At 43.0% G+C, this 13,175-nt stretch overlaps 1 protein-coding gene across 1 annotated transcript; it reads right to left on the bottom strand.

Annotated features, from left to right (window-relative positions):
- Positions 1-8,348: 8,348 nt before the first annotated feature.
- On the bottom strand, positions 8,349-9,940 carry LOC135389319 (uncharacterized). The gene is made up of 6 exons (XM_064619381.1): positions 9,877-9,940; positions 9,696-9,806; positions 9,401-9,643; positions 8,916-9,087; positions 8,611-8,759; positions 8,349-8,524 (listed from the first exon to the last, which is right to left on the bottom strand). The coding sequence occupies exons 1-6, from the start codon at positions 9,938-9,940 to the stop codon at positions 8,349-8,351; spliced, it is 915 nt and encodes a 304-aa protein (XP_064475451.1).
- Positions 9,941-13,175: the final 3,235 nt, after the last annotated feature.

A 13,175-nucleotide genomic window follows, 5' to 3' on the forward strand; every position in this document is an offset into this window, starting at 1 on the left:
ATTATTTTCCTGCATGTGTCTGTTGTTTACCGTTGGTAGATGCATCGTTTAGAGTGTTTCTCTGCTATTCATCCATGCATGTTTCTTGTTTTGGTAGATTGTTCTTCAAGTATTTATCCTTTGTGTACCTCTTGTTTGCGTTTTGGATTTTGGCTCTCTATTAGCTGTTTCAGTAATATTTTCCTGTCTGTTGTTTACACGTTGGCAGATGCGCCGTTTAGAGTGTTTCTTAGCGTTAGCTCTATGCTGTATTAAATTATTCATCATGTGCTGTTCAAAGTGTTTCTCTGCCATTCATCCGTGCATGTTGATCGTTTTGATAGATTCTTTTTTTCATTTATTTTCCTGCATGTGTCTGTTGTTTATGTGATGTGTTCTGGTTCTCTATTAGCTGTTGACCGTTTTTTCTCATTATTTCCGTATGTCTATGCTGTTTACTTAATAAGAAATCGATTAATTGTGTAATGTTTGAATAATCTTCCCTATTGCGCTCGAAAATGTTTATAACTGTCAGGTGTACGCCTCCCGTCTTCAACAAATCAGGGCAGATATTATTAGAGTTGATTGTTGGCTAGGAGCGTGCTATGTGGTGAAGTTCATTTTTTAATATATTTTCTGTGTTGAATTCATAAAACAAAGTGTCTCTTAGAATGAAAATTGTATGGGGAAGTCACAAGGATGATTTTATGATAGTTAAAATGATAGTCTCCTCCTCTGTTGTTTTGATTAACCAATGTAGTGTTATAGATTTTATTTCCTCTTGTGTTCGTGTCCCATGGTCTTCCATGTTCTCTGCTGTTCACATACATATATCGGCACTTGTAATTAAAGCTCCAGTATGGTGGTCACGTATAATAATGTTAGACTTTTTATAATAAAACTTTTAATTTTGGTTGTAATCATATTGATTAAAAATATATTCTTTGATTAAATATGTCATAATGGAATACTAGCTGTTGCGCATGAAGTTACATATCAGAACATTGTAATTAAAACTCCGCTATGGTTGTCATGTTAGACTTTTTATAATAAAACTTTCAATTTGATAGTAATCGTATTGATTAAAAATATCTTCTTTTATTAAAAATGTGCTACTCCTTCTGCTTAATTGAAAACTTGCGTGATTATCACTAATAAAATACCCCTTCAATGCTATTGCATCAGATTTTTTGACTGAGTTTTTCTCCTTCACACTGAGTCATAATATAATTCCTGACACTAATGACTTTAATAAATATATTTTCACTCGTACTTTTGTGTATAGCTATCCTTTGCATGTAAATCGCCTACTGCACACCTGCTGTAGCGGGAAAAAAATTGCGATTGAAGTCGACACAGATTGAAAAATGATGAAAGAAGTCGGCCCAGGCTGAAAAAATGTGAGCAAGTAAGCGCTCACGCAGCCCTCCGGCCACGCTCCGCCCACCGCAGCAGCCCTCTACCCGAGCGTCGCCTATCGCGCACGGGAAAAAGTCGCGAAAAAATTCGGCGCAGATTGAAAAATGAGGAAAGAAGTTGGCCCACTTTGATAAGAGATACCTCTTTAATGCCATTGAGTCATATCCATATGGAATCTGTGAAATTGGTAATGAGTAAGTATGTTCCTTATTATGTGTGTTGTGTTTCTTCTATTACAGGTTGTGAAGGTTTTTCGGTCGGGTTTTTCTCCTTCACCTGATTGGCATCACAATTCCCAGCACTGGCTTTACAATTGGCAACTTGATTGGCATTAATAAATATATTTTCACTTGTACTTTTTGTGTATGACCCTTCTTTGCATGTCTCTGCATGTAAACCGCTCACCTGTATTTTTAGCTAAGTTCTTCCCATTCACGCAGAGTCATAACATAATTCCTAATGACTTTAATAAATATATTTTCACTTGTACTTTTGCGTATGGCTATCCTTTGCATGTAAACAGCCTACTGCACACCTGTTGTAGCTGGAAAAATTACGATTCAAGTCGACTCAAGCTGAAAAATGACGAAAGTCGGCGGCCCAGGCTGAAGGGTAAACGCGCACGCAGCCCTCCGGCCACGCGCCGCCCGCAACAGCAGCCCTCCACTCGAGCGCCGCCCACCTGTCGCGGGAAGGAAGTCGGCCCAAGTAGGAAAATGGTGAAAGAAGTCAGCGTATTGTGTTTTCTCTGCTTCATGCTTCTGCTGTTAGATTTTTCCCATTCACAGATTGACATTACAGTATTGGCTTTAATAAATATATTTTCACATGTACTTTTGTGTATGGCTTTCCTTTGCATGTCTATGCATGCATGTAAATCGCCAACTGCACACCTGTTGTAGCTGGTAAAAATACCAATGAAGCCGGCCCAGGTAGAAAAATGTGAGAGGGTAAACGCGCACGCAGCCCTCCGGCCACGCGCCGCCCGCCGGTCGCGGGAAAAAATACGCGGAAAAAATCGGCCCAGACGCGACGGTGGCGCTGCCCTGGCGGGGGTGCCGTCTACTGGACAAGACCTATTACTACTCAGCTCAAGGTTGGTTTTTGGAGTCAGTCTAAATAAAAGAAAAGAAAAAAAGGAACCTCCGAAGCGAATAAATTATTCCGCTTTAATCCGTTTGCGCAATGTGATCGACGCATGATATGTCAATTTCTTTGAAACTGTGAGTGGATGAAAGCTATCCTGATCTTTCATTCAGAATGTCATGCTGGACCACTATCATGCCTTGATGAAGGTATCACCGAAGTGCCCACCACCAGCTCTCTGCCTCAGAGCCAGTGATGATGGTCAAGATTTTTCTAGCGGATCTTGTCATGTCATGCTGAAAACTGTAAGTTTGGCTATTTGGTCTGTATTCAATCATGTGTGCATCATGTGGTGTGGTGTACTTTTCTCAGTGTAACCCTGACCTCGAGCTATCTTCCACTTTCAGAATCTACCCCGCACTTCGGTTACAACACTATGACCTATTGCGCTGTGATGATTGCTTGAAAGGAATACAGTCTGGTATGCTGTGTTGTTTTTCTTTTAAAAGAACTTCAGGTATCCATAATAACAGGCCTTCCTAGCAAGAAAGCCATAAGAAAAGGCATCTTGTTGATACATTAATACTTCTCCTAAAGACAAGGGTACGAGTCACACTACATGTGCCATACTGCACTCTCAGAAAAAAGGGTGGACCTTTTAGGAGGTAATAGCTGTCGCATATGTTGTGCCTAAAAGGTTGCAAAGTTCTACCTGCTACCTCACTCTCTGCCACGAATAATAGGGTTACCGCTTCTGATTCGGTGAGAGAGGGGGGCGTACACCTTTTTGTTGTAATTTGGATGGATGATAATTTTTTTTACCAGCTTTTTATACCCCTTATCATGTTGGCTTAGGAGGTAACTAAGGAAGTTACCACCTTCTCACGCCTTTTTCCTTAGATTGTGGTTCCCAAATTGTCTGTATGTTGTCCTCGTATTAGCAAAGGTGCGCGAATATTTCTTCTATTTTCTTAAAAGAAGGTATAGAACGATCATGCCACATGTAGTACGGATTCTCAAGTTGTTCACGTGTTCCATGTTGTTGGGCGTAACTCGTTACCAGTAACTCGATACCGTAACTAGGCTACTCTGCTTAGCTATTTTCAGTAACTTTTTCAATAGCTCTTTGCTTTTGGGCTCCAGTAACTTCTTGAAGAGCTCGTTCCTTTCCCTTTTTCTTTTGTTTCGGGGGGTGGGGGGTTAAGTTCGTCAAAGTAACTTGAAGAATGTTCAAAGTTCCTTTTGTTCAATCCTGGTCTACAAACATCGCAGGCTGAGTCCTCCCCCCATGACTTGAGATGAAAGATGGCACGTGCATGGCGCGACTAACTCCGGTTACACGGTGTTGTTACACGGTGAATGTTACAAATTATGTTTTAGCCGAGCATTAGGAAGCTCAGGTATCGCGCATCTTAACGATTAGAAGTGTATTGATAATATAGAGGGCATTGAATAGCAGGATTAAAACTTTGCCCAGTTCTACGATATGTATGTTGGGGATAACTCGTAGAGCATAAACTTGCTTTGTGCTCCTTTTTCATGTGCCTTATTACGAGATTAAAATCATCAAATCGCTTCCTAAACAGGCCCGTAAATGTAGGCTTCTTTTGTCGTACCAGATATTGATATCATTTTTGTATATCAAGACTATTTTGAAACGTCTTGAATCGCCCATTGTGACAGCAAGGTCTGAATTAACCATATAGACAGGTCAAGAGCTGAAAAGTATATATATTGAGTAGCAAATAACTTGAAGGTAACCTGTTCCATTTCTAAAGTAGCTTAACTTCACGTCAATTTGCATTACGTTTTATTACGTGTAACTGCGTTTGAAATTTAGTTACCGGACGGTTTCACGTCAGTTCAGGCAGGGAGGTCCCATCGACCTCCTGGGTCTTGAGTATTTCTTATATTTATAAGCTTATCGTATATTATGATCAACATTTTTGCCGAATAGCTTTCGTGCAAAAAAATTGAGAAAATCCGGCCCTGAATTCTGATGTTTCAGTTTTGCCGTGTTTGCACGCGTATACCTCCCGAGTGTTAAGAGATACTGTTGTGAAATTTTTTATGGTGTTTTATTATGCCTACAGGCCAGCTGTCAGAGAGCAAATTTTAGCGCGCAGGTGCAACGCTGTGTGCTATAAAAAATGGCGAACATGCCCTCTCGCGCACTTTTGTCCTGATTTCAACGCCTGATATCTCTGGCTATAGATGCCCCTGATCGCAATACTTGGTATCAGCTCACTCATCTTTTAATGTTGTTTCATCTGATATATCTATCCTGCATATACTTCCTAGCGGCATGTGCTTAAATAGGCAAATGTTTAGGCATATTTCGAAATAAACGTAGATTTTGCGCGTGGATTTCTCAAAAAGGTCCCACTTAATTTCGTACATATTTTCCCAGGATATGGCCCGATGTTAGGCCTTTCACCTAACGCAAAAACTTCTTCTCCAAAGGCGTATACTACTGATTAGCGCGTTAAAACGCGGCCCCACTGCATGCGTACGAACGTGTCGGAGATATCGACAGCCAGAGCAAGAAGCGTCGAAGTTTGAACAAAAGTGCGCGACAGAGCATGTTCGCCGCTTTTTATACGATACAGTGCTCCACCTGTGCGCCTAAATTTGCGCTCGGAGTGCTGGCAGGTAGGTATACTAAAGCACACAAAAAAATGCATTACGATATCTTGTAGGACTCAGGATGTATACACGTGGAAACACGGCAAAATTGCAACAATCGAATTCAGGGCTAGATTTCTCGATTTTTTGCACGGAAAGTATTCAAACGATTAATTCTACCAATGTTGATCACCATCTGCGATGAGCGTCTAAATATATATGAAAACTCATGAAAATTCAGAAGGTCCATGGGACGTCCCTGTCTGAGCTAACGTGGAACCGGCCTACAATTATGTTCTGGCTAACCTTTTCAGTGGCTTCCATCTTTCAACAGTTAGAACTTAACTGGTAACGAGTTCCAACTTCTATCTCTGTTCCATATAATCTGTGTTAAGTGAATATCTCTGAAGTAAATAGTACATATGCGGGACTGGTGGTTATATACTTTCTATGTAACTCTCTTTCTTTCATTGCTGGTGAAGTGATGCATTAAAGGGGCACTAAACTGCCGGTCAAACTTTTTCTAAAAACCATACAAATTGAAAGCAGGATGTCCATTTTACATGAACATGTCAAAGATTTTGCGCGCCAGGGGTGATTTGATTGTTTACAAAGCGGGTCAAGGAGCGAAGTCGGCGCGCCTCTCTCTTTCGTTCATTACATCACGAAACGTCACTGCACGTACGTCATACGGGAATGACCTATGAAGACCTGGTATTTTGGGACTTGTCTCCGAATGACGTTTTGCGACGTTTCGCGCCGCAGGCCAATCGCAGCCCCACAACAGATGAGCTGTGTCGACGGGCGGGGAGCTCCGTAAAGTAGTACCACTAACACAGCAGCTGTCATCTGCGTTTCGGTACTCTTGCGGTTCGCGATGCTGGACACACACGACTTACGGAGTTGCAAACTTTTCCGGACGTCTGCGACGGGAACATTGTCATGTGGTGCTACACACAATATGAGACTGAATGAACACGTAGCAAATGGTTAACCCGTCTGAAATAGTCGAATAGGCATTCCGGACGCTGCCGACGAAGTCGGAAATACAGAAAGGTGAGTTTCTCAATTCTCTGTTCACTTTCATGCTAGACAAAATCTCAGCTAACTGGACTTAGCCCCCTTCATGAATAAAAAAACTCACATTGCTTTCATCATGCCAATAGGTGCCTAACGGTGAATATGCGTGATGATGCCGACGAACGAGGAGTGTGATCTTTTGCTGGGACTATACAGAAGAAGAAATCGCGGTATTGACTGCATCACGACACACACAGACTTTTCTACGGTGTGTTTGAACGACGTGGGGCCTCCGGCTAGCCCGCAGGAACCTACGCTAACACGGCGTCAAAACGCGTAAGCCGCCGCAGAATTGGATTTGTGTGTTTCAGAAATTTGATGGCCTAAACAGTGTATTTCCAATGTGTTTCACCAAAAGATTGTTCTTTGGGACTTATGATGTTATCTCCTCGCACGTTTAGTTTGTGTGCAGAAGTATACTCATCCCGTATCTCTTGTTTCTTTTTCTTTTTTTGGAATAGCAAGCCGGCTCTTTGCCTGGCTAACTTTTCCATTTTCTTTCTTAATAAATATATACCCCCCCCCCCCCCGTTTTCCTTTCTCTTTTTGGTTGCTCCAGGCAGTATCATTTCACGCTTACTGGCAATTTGTGTTGTGGCTGTGTCAGTCGAAGTTCAGGAGTGTGTCCATACCATCGTGCACCGTCGTCATTTCCCCTCTACGACATGCCGAGGACTCAGATACGCAAGAGCAATGCAGAATAAAGAAACTACAAACTCCCTGCTACTCATTTTGCGCACCTGGTTTATTCGTTCTGGGCCACAAGACATTTGAGTCTGGAGTGATTTTGTGCAACAGATAAGCACGAGTTTATCAGGATAAAACTGCATGACAATCTATTTATTTATACATATAAAATTATACATACTACAGTCTCTGTGTACCTATCAAAGTACATATTTTCAAAGATCTAAAGCTGCACCTAGAGAAATTGTGGCATACTGAGAGCTTGGCAATGTGAGACTCCAGACACTTGACTGATAAAACGGCATATGTGCAGGCAAGCTGGTGGAGAAACTCCATTCCCACACGTCAACTGTATATATTTTTGGTTGTGTATTTTGCGGCAATTAAATGCCTTGCTGGTTTTCAGCCGTGTTGTTGTGTTTGTCTTCAGTGTTCGCCCATTGCTCGGGCTTGCTTGCCATCCAGATATTTGGTGTGGTAACTTCATAAGTGTGCTGTGCAAGACAAAGCAGTAAGAAGTGAAAAACAAACTGTAGGTGGTATTTTCAAATTGCCCTTTGTGCTTTATTTGTTTATTAGCTATTTCTCTTGAGGTCTCTATTTCAGGTGTTGAGATGTACTTGGCTTCCAACTAGCTTTCCATTTGTTTCATTTGTTGTTACAGTGGCATATTAGAGCACCTACGGGCACTATAATGAGCAGGATCCATGTATCAATATGTTGGTTCATGAAATACTCTTCATTACATAAATCACAGCATTGTCCTGCCCACATCACGTTTGCCTGACTTTTGTCCCCACCACTACATTCGGTATGATTTCGTGCCCTGCTTTACAATGCAAAACTCGAGATGTAAAAGACTTCAGTATGACAGAACACTGCATGTCATTTACTTGTCATGAATGACTGTTCTCCTGGAGCTGCTCAAAGTGAATAGATGTCATGTCAAGTGAGGCATTCGTCTACCTAAGCGGTACACAGAACTCATATCTTCACAAATATTTAGCACATACTCTACAATAAAAGCTAGAATATGAATACGAAGACCCGACACAGAGTACAAAGCTCAGTACAGTCGGCATGGTACATGTAAAATCCTTGAAATCTCAGCTTGTGACGAATCAGCCTCATAGTGAAAAAACCCGCACAATGACATCCCGCACATCATCCCTCACAGAGGATGATTGCGTCTAAGCAACTTGTATGCCGTGCCATCATATTGCTGGCAGCCATGGCTGGAGACGGACAACATCTGAATGGCTGTACTGTACATGAGTTCATAATTCAAAAGTCTCCGTACGAGAAAGAGGGTAACATTACTTTTCACTTACTGGTTAAATTTGGACAAGAAGGGAGAGTAACAATATTTACAGTGAGGGAGCTATTTGGCAAATGCAGGGAGCAAGGTAGAGTGAAAATGTAAGAATGTTACCCCCCTCGTGCTCCTCGTTTTCTCACAGTGTGGTTGCCCTTCACCTAGACAATCGGGAAACACGAGAAGCTACAACTACTTCTTTCGACAGTCTTGCCCCTGCATGGCTCATCGGTGCTGGGAATGACCTTGGGATCTTATTCTTCTTGGCAGAAGTGAAGGATGTCCATGTCCTAGACTCCACTTCAGCTTGGGCCATTAGCTTTGTGACGTAACCTGGCATAAAAATTAAAAAAGATTAGCAGCATGCTACATTTAGGAAAAGTTGGACATGAAGAAGCCAATGGTCACTTGATACGTACGGAAAGTTGGTGGGGTCTTTATAGGACATGCAACTTGCTGTCCTCCCTTCGCTTTGCAGCACTTGACTTTCCATCGCTGCTTTCCATCAAGGGTTTCTGCTTGGCAGCGGTCTGAATTTTCATTGAAGTGCAGAACCGCCAACCTTGTCCTATTGAGAACCAAACATTCGTAACCATCTGCCAAATTAATTCGTGCATGTGGCTGGTTTAATGCACATTTCTTCTTTTGGTACAATATCATGTGCATGTTTCTTTTTGTTTCACCATGTGCCATCCACAGCCATGTGCAAACAAAAGCTGCTCACCTGGCAAGCATCCCCTCGGGGGAAAATGCAACTGACTTCGGTGCGAAGCGAATCAGCAGACTGTGGAAGGACTCAAGTGCATATGTCTGGGTATTCGGTGACATCTGTGCCACATCCTTCAGAAGCCGTTTGTCTCCTGTGATATCCCTGAACTTCACATATGCTTGTGAATCTAAGGAGTGCATTGCTCTGTTATCAATATGATGTATGATAAATGAACAAATAATTTGTAACAATATTGGCTGACTAAGAAATCCATTAGTTTCACAAGAAGAAAACATGGGCCTGTCAAGACAGATGCTGTGTTGAAGGAACAAAAATGTGAAGACGAAGAGACGATGACACGATGAACACATGCTCCACTGCACTGTTCATTGTGTCGTCTCTTCCTCTGTGTTTTTGCTCCTGCAAATCAATTAGTGCATATGATAAAGTGACAGGGTTATTCACAATAAAAACGTCTTACGAAGCTTGCTCAAACTAACCAGGGTCGAGCCAGTCTCCATTGGTGATGGGTTCATGTAGGCAACGTCGGTATGTGCCGGAATGTCCATCGTGCACATTGATGACATGGTTCTGAATACTGAGCCAGGCGTCAACTGCCATCTGGCCATTACCACCACCTGCTCTGGCACACCAATACAAATGGTTGGATGTGCCCTGGATCCACCCTTGGAGGCTTCGGCAGGAGGCACTTTTGCTAACACTGGTCAGCTTCTTTTTCACACCTGAAATTGCGTACCATGATTAAAATTGCAACTGCAGGTGCAGATAACTTACTTTTTGAGATGTGCCAGATATCAAAGTTGTGTGTGATGTCTGGCTCATGAACCTGCATGTGCTTCCTGATGGCGGGGTGGCGGTCAGTGGTGAAGGATTTCACCTTTATCCCTGTAAGACAGGAACCCAAAATGCTGCGTGTAGCAGGACCCACAAAATTTCATGATGCAAATGTGCTCACCTTGCTCTTTCAGGAATGCAAGGCTTTTAATAAGGCCTTCTTTCTCCATCTGCACACTCGCCATTGTCCTCTCAGACTACAACACGAAGAACAAACAAAAAAGCATTTTAATTCTATAATCTATCATGCAAGCAAGCAATTAATCATTAGAAGTTTTTCTTTCCATTATCCAATCTTGCACTACCAACAAGTACTTACTTCACCCAGCTGTACTTGTATAGACTGTATTATCTTGTTAATTTGGTCAACGTGTACGCTGTAGGTCAAAAACTTCGAGGAGAACCCTGGCGAGTCACATCTCCCGTCTCCAGATGCATCAACTGACTGGCCTTTCAGTTGTTCAATCAGCTCACTTTGCTCATGCAACCACACCTGGCAAAAAACAAATAAATAAGTAAATAAATAGCATAATAAAAAGAACCACTGTCCAGCATACAGACATAACAAAGCAATACACATAAAGTTTCCAGTGACGTCAGCACAAGTCTGAGAGTGAGAAACCCATCCAAAAAAACTTGTCCCGAACTGACCTTCTCAACAGCTGGGTACAAGAAGTGCTGCTGGTACTTGTAGTAGGTCTGGAGGCTAAAGGCTTGAATGTTAGCGTGCTTCAACATTCTGAGTACGAGGGCTACGCTGACACCTGAGAAAAACATGGCACCAGACAGCGTGAGGTTTCCCTCTGGCCTCCCATTTATCAGTCGCTGACTACTCCATGAACGGAGGTGGCCATGTTGACATCTGCTCTGTATGGTAACCCGCGTGCCCTGAGGAAGGACTTTGTTGGAACACGTTGCAAAGCATGCTGGGCAGGTTCGGAACAACTCCATGAGGCAGCTTTCAGAAACAATGAACCTCCTGTTCTGTTCAGGTGGCCCATGCACTGCTTCAGATATATCGTCCTCACTAGGAAACATGTGGCATAAGGAACGACGTCTGATACAAGTTGTCAAAAACTCACCTGCTGCTTGCCTCTTCAGATGGCGCATAGCAGTCATCAGAGTCTACTTCATCAGACATCAACATGTCTTCCGTATCTGTACCTATCGATTGAGCCTGTCTGCTAGCTACTTCTGTCGACTGAGCCTGGGCTGGTGGTATAAATGGATCAGTTTGGCACTGTTGGTCATGAAGTATTTTTACAGAGTTGTCTGATTGCGTGTCTGGAAAGTAAAATTGATTGGTTGCTGTAGTACGCTCCCTGTTGAAAACCAATGAAAAAAACATGCAAACGAAACTTGAAGAGCACTCACACACAGAACGATGCATAACAAAAGTTTCGGTCTGGGTGGACACAGTGGCACTTTGCTTCTGAAAAGGCAATTTTATTGGAATACTGTTGTTGTCAAAGTTGAGACACAACTTACCACTGCAACGGTCGCCCTTGACTGAGTATGTGCAGCAGACACGGTTAGGATGGCAACAGCATTAGGACAACAGACCTGAAAAGTAATGCATGGCTTTCAACTTTATCTTTCCCTTGCAGTTCAGTGCAGTGGCATAGGCACGGTGGTGGTTTGGGGGTTCAAACCTCCCCCTGAAATCCTCCTCCCAAAACATTTTTCGCGCTATGCTGCTGCTTCAGTGCTTGTGTAAAAAAAGCAAATGCACACACCATACAAACACGACAATTTGTCACAAATTACAAGCATGCACAAACAATAGCATAAGTGACATATAAATAGTTACTAACCGTTTGTGCAGGAGGCAGTGGGACACCAATGGGGCCAAAGTTTGATGTCTGCTGCGGCATCTGCGAAGCAGTTCAAAAGACCATTGACATTTTCGTCAAGCAGCGCATATTGTTCTCACCAGTGCTCTACTTGGCGGATGAACGTTAGGATGCTGTTGCACAGTACTGCTGCTGTTTGTAGCATTGGGGTGTCCGAGGGGTACACAAATAGGCAGGGTAATGTTTTGCCTGGGCTGTAGTGCAGTGTCTACCTTCATGATAAAATTTCCGTATTAATTCATCACACTGTTGCTTCGACCCGCTTAGGTAGCTTAATTCCACTGTATGTTTTTATGAATAGACAACATTCACAATACGCTGTTTTGAGTTTCTAAGCAACGTGTTCGTAGTACCTTGCAAAATATACTTACTGGAGCTGAGCGCCGTTTTGAGGGAAATTCAGGGTCATGGATTGGAAGGCGAAGGGAAGGTACTGCGTCTGGTCGAAGTCGCCTGCTAACCGGGTCCGTGATGCTCATGTGGTATGCGCGCACAGCGAAATGTTCCTGGCAAACGTACGGAACTCCGGGCAAGTTCTCACTGTTATTCGCTTGACCGGAAAGTTGGATCCAAACTTTTCTCCTGACTTCGTCGTTCGGCACTTTGTGAAAACGGAGACCTGCAGGCTGGTTCTTCGCCCGTCTATGCGGGCAAGTTGTCACCATACAAGTCGGTGGCATGATGCAGTCCAAGTTTTATATGTACAAGTGTCTACATTTACAACAAAATACACAAGCAGAAACAAAACAGAGACACAATACAGAAGAAGATCAAGGAAAACTAATTACATAAAACGACTGGGATAAACGATGCACCGAAATTACGAACACGAACAATCGAGAGTACTGCCGCACAGAAGGGAAAACGAGAGTCGGAAGTTTCACCGGCATCATTGCCGGACATGCGTGCGCCACAGCGGAGTGGTTTCGTTGTTGAAGATATAGTGCGGCATATAAAATTAGTTCCGGTGGGTTCCCGGGGGATGCTGCAAGAGGTATAAGATGAATTGATTTCATCTGAAGATTCCTCATAAACATAATGTGAGAGCACTACAGTAAGACGCTCTTAAAAAACGAAGAAATGCCACTGGCGGTTCGAGCGAAACGTCAATATGACGTAGTCGGCATTGTTGAGAAACCCGGAGGGCGGGGCATCTCTTAGAAAAGAGTGCACGACGTGTTTTGTAATTACTCGGTCAATGTGACGTTGTCGACCACAACAATTTCAGGAAACATTCATCAACGGCTATAGAACATTTAGAGACGCAAATAACATCGCCTTTATATCAGTTTAGTGCCCCTTTAAAGAACCCATGTATTTTGTGACTATGATGCAATAAAGAGTTTTCTACAATGACATATTGATTTTGTTTTTAAAAATCGCGCAAATTAACTCTTGTTTGGGGGTAGGAGGAACCCGCAAGTGTGCATTGGCTGCACCTCGGGAAATCGTTGGGGTACGATACAGGCTGCCGATAACGGACCATTAACATCCCCGTGTTGCAAACCGTATGCCGGACCATGGTCGGGAGCTGACCCGGTCGGGTCGGTCGCCGCCGCCGCACCGA

This window comes from Ornithodoros turicata, chromosome 3 (assembly GCF_037126465.1).
Source record: "Ornithodoros turicata isolate Travis chromosome 3, ASM3712646v1, whole genome shotgun sequence".
NCBI classification, from domain to species: Eukaryota; Metazoa; Arthropoda; class Arachnida; order Ixodida; family Argasidae; genus Ornithodoros; species Ornithodoros turicata.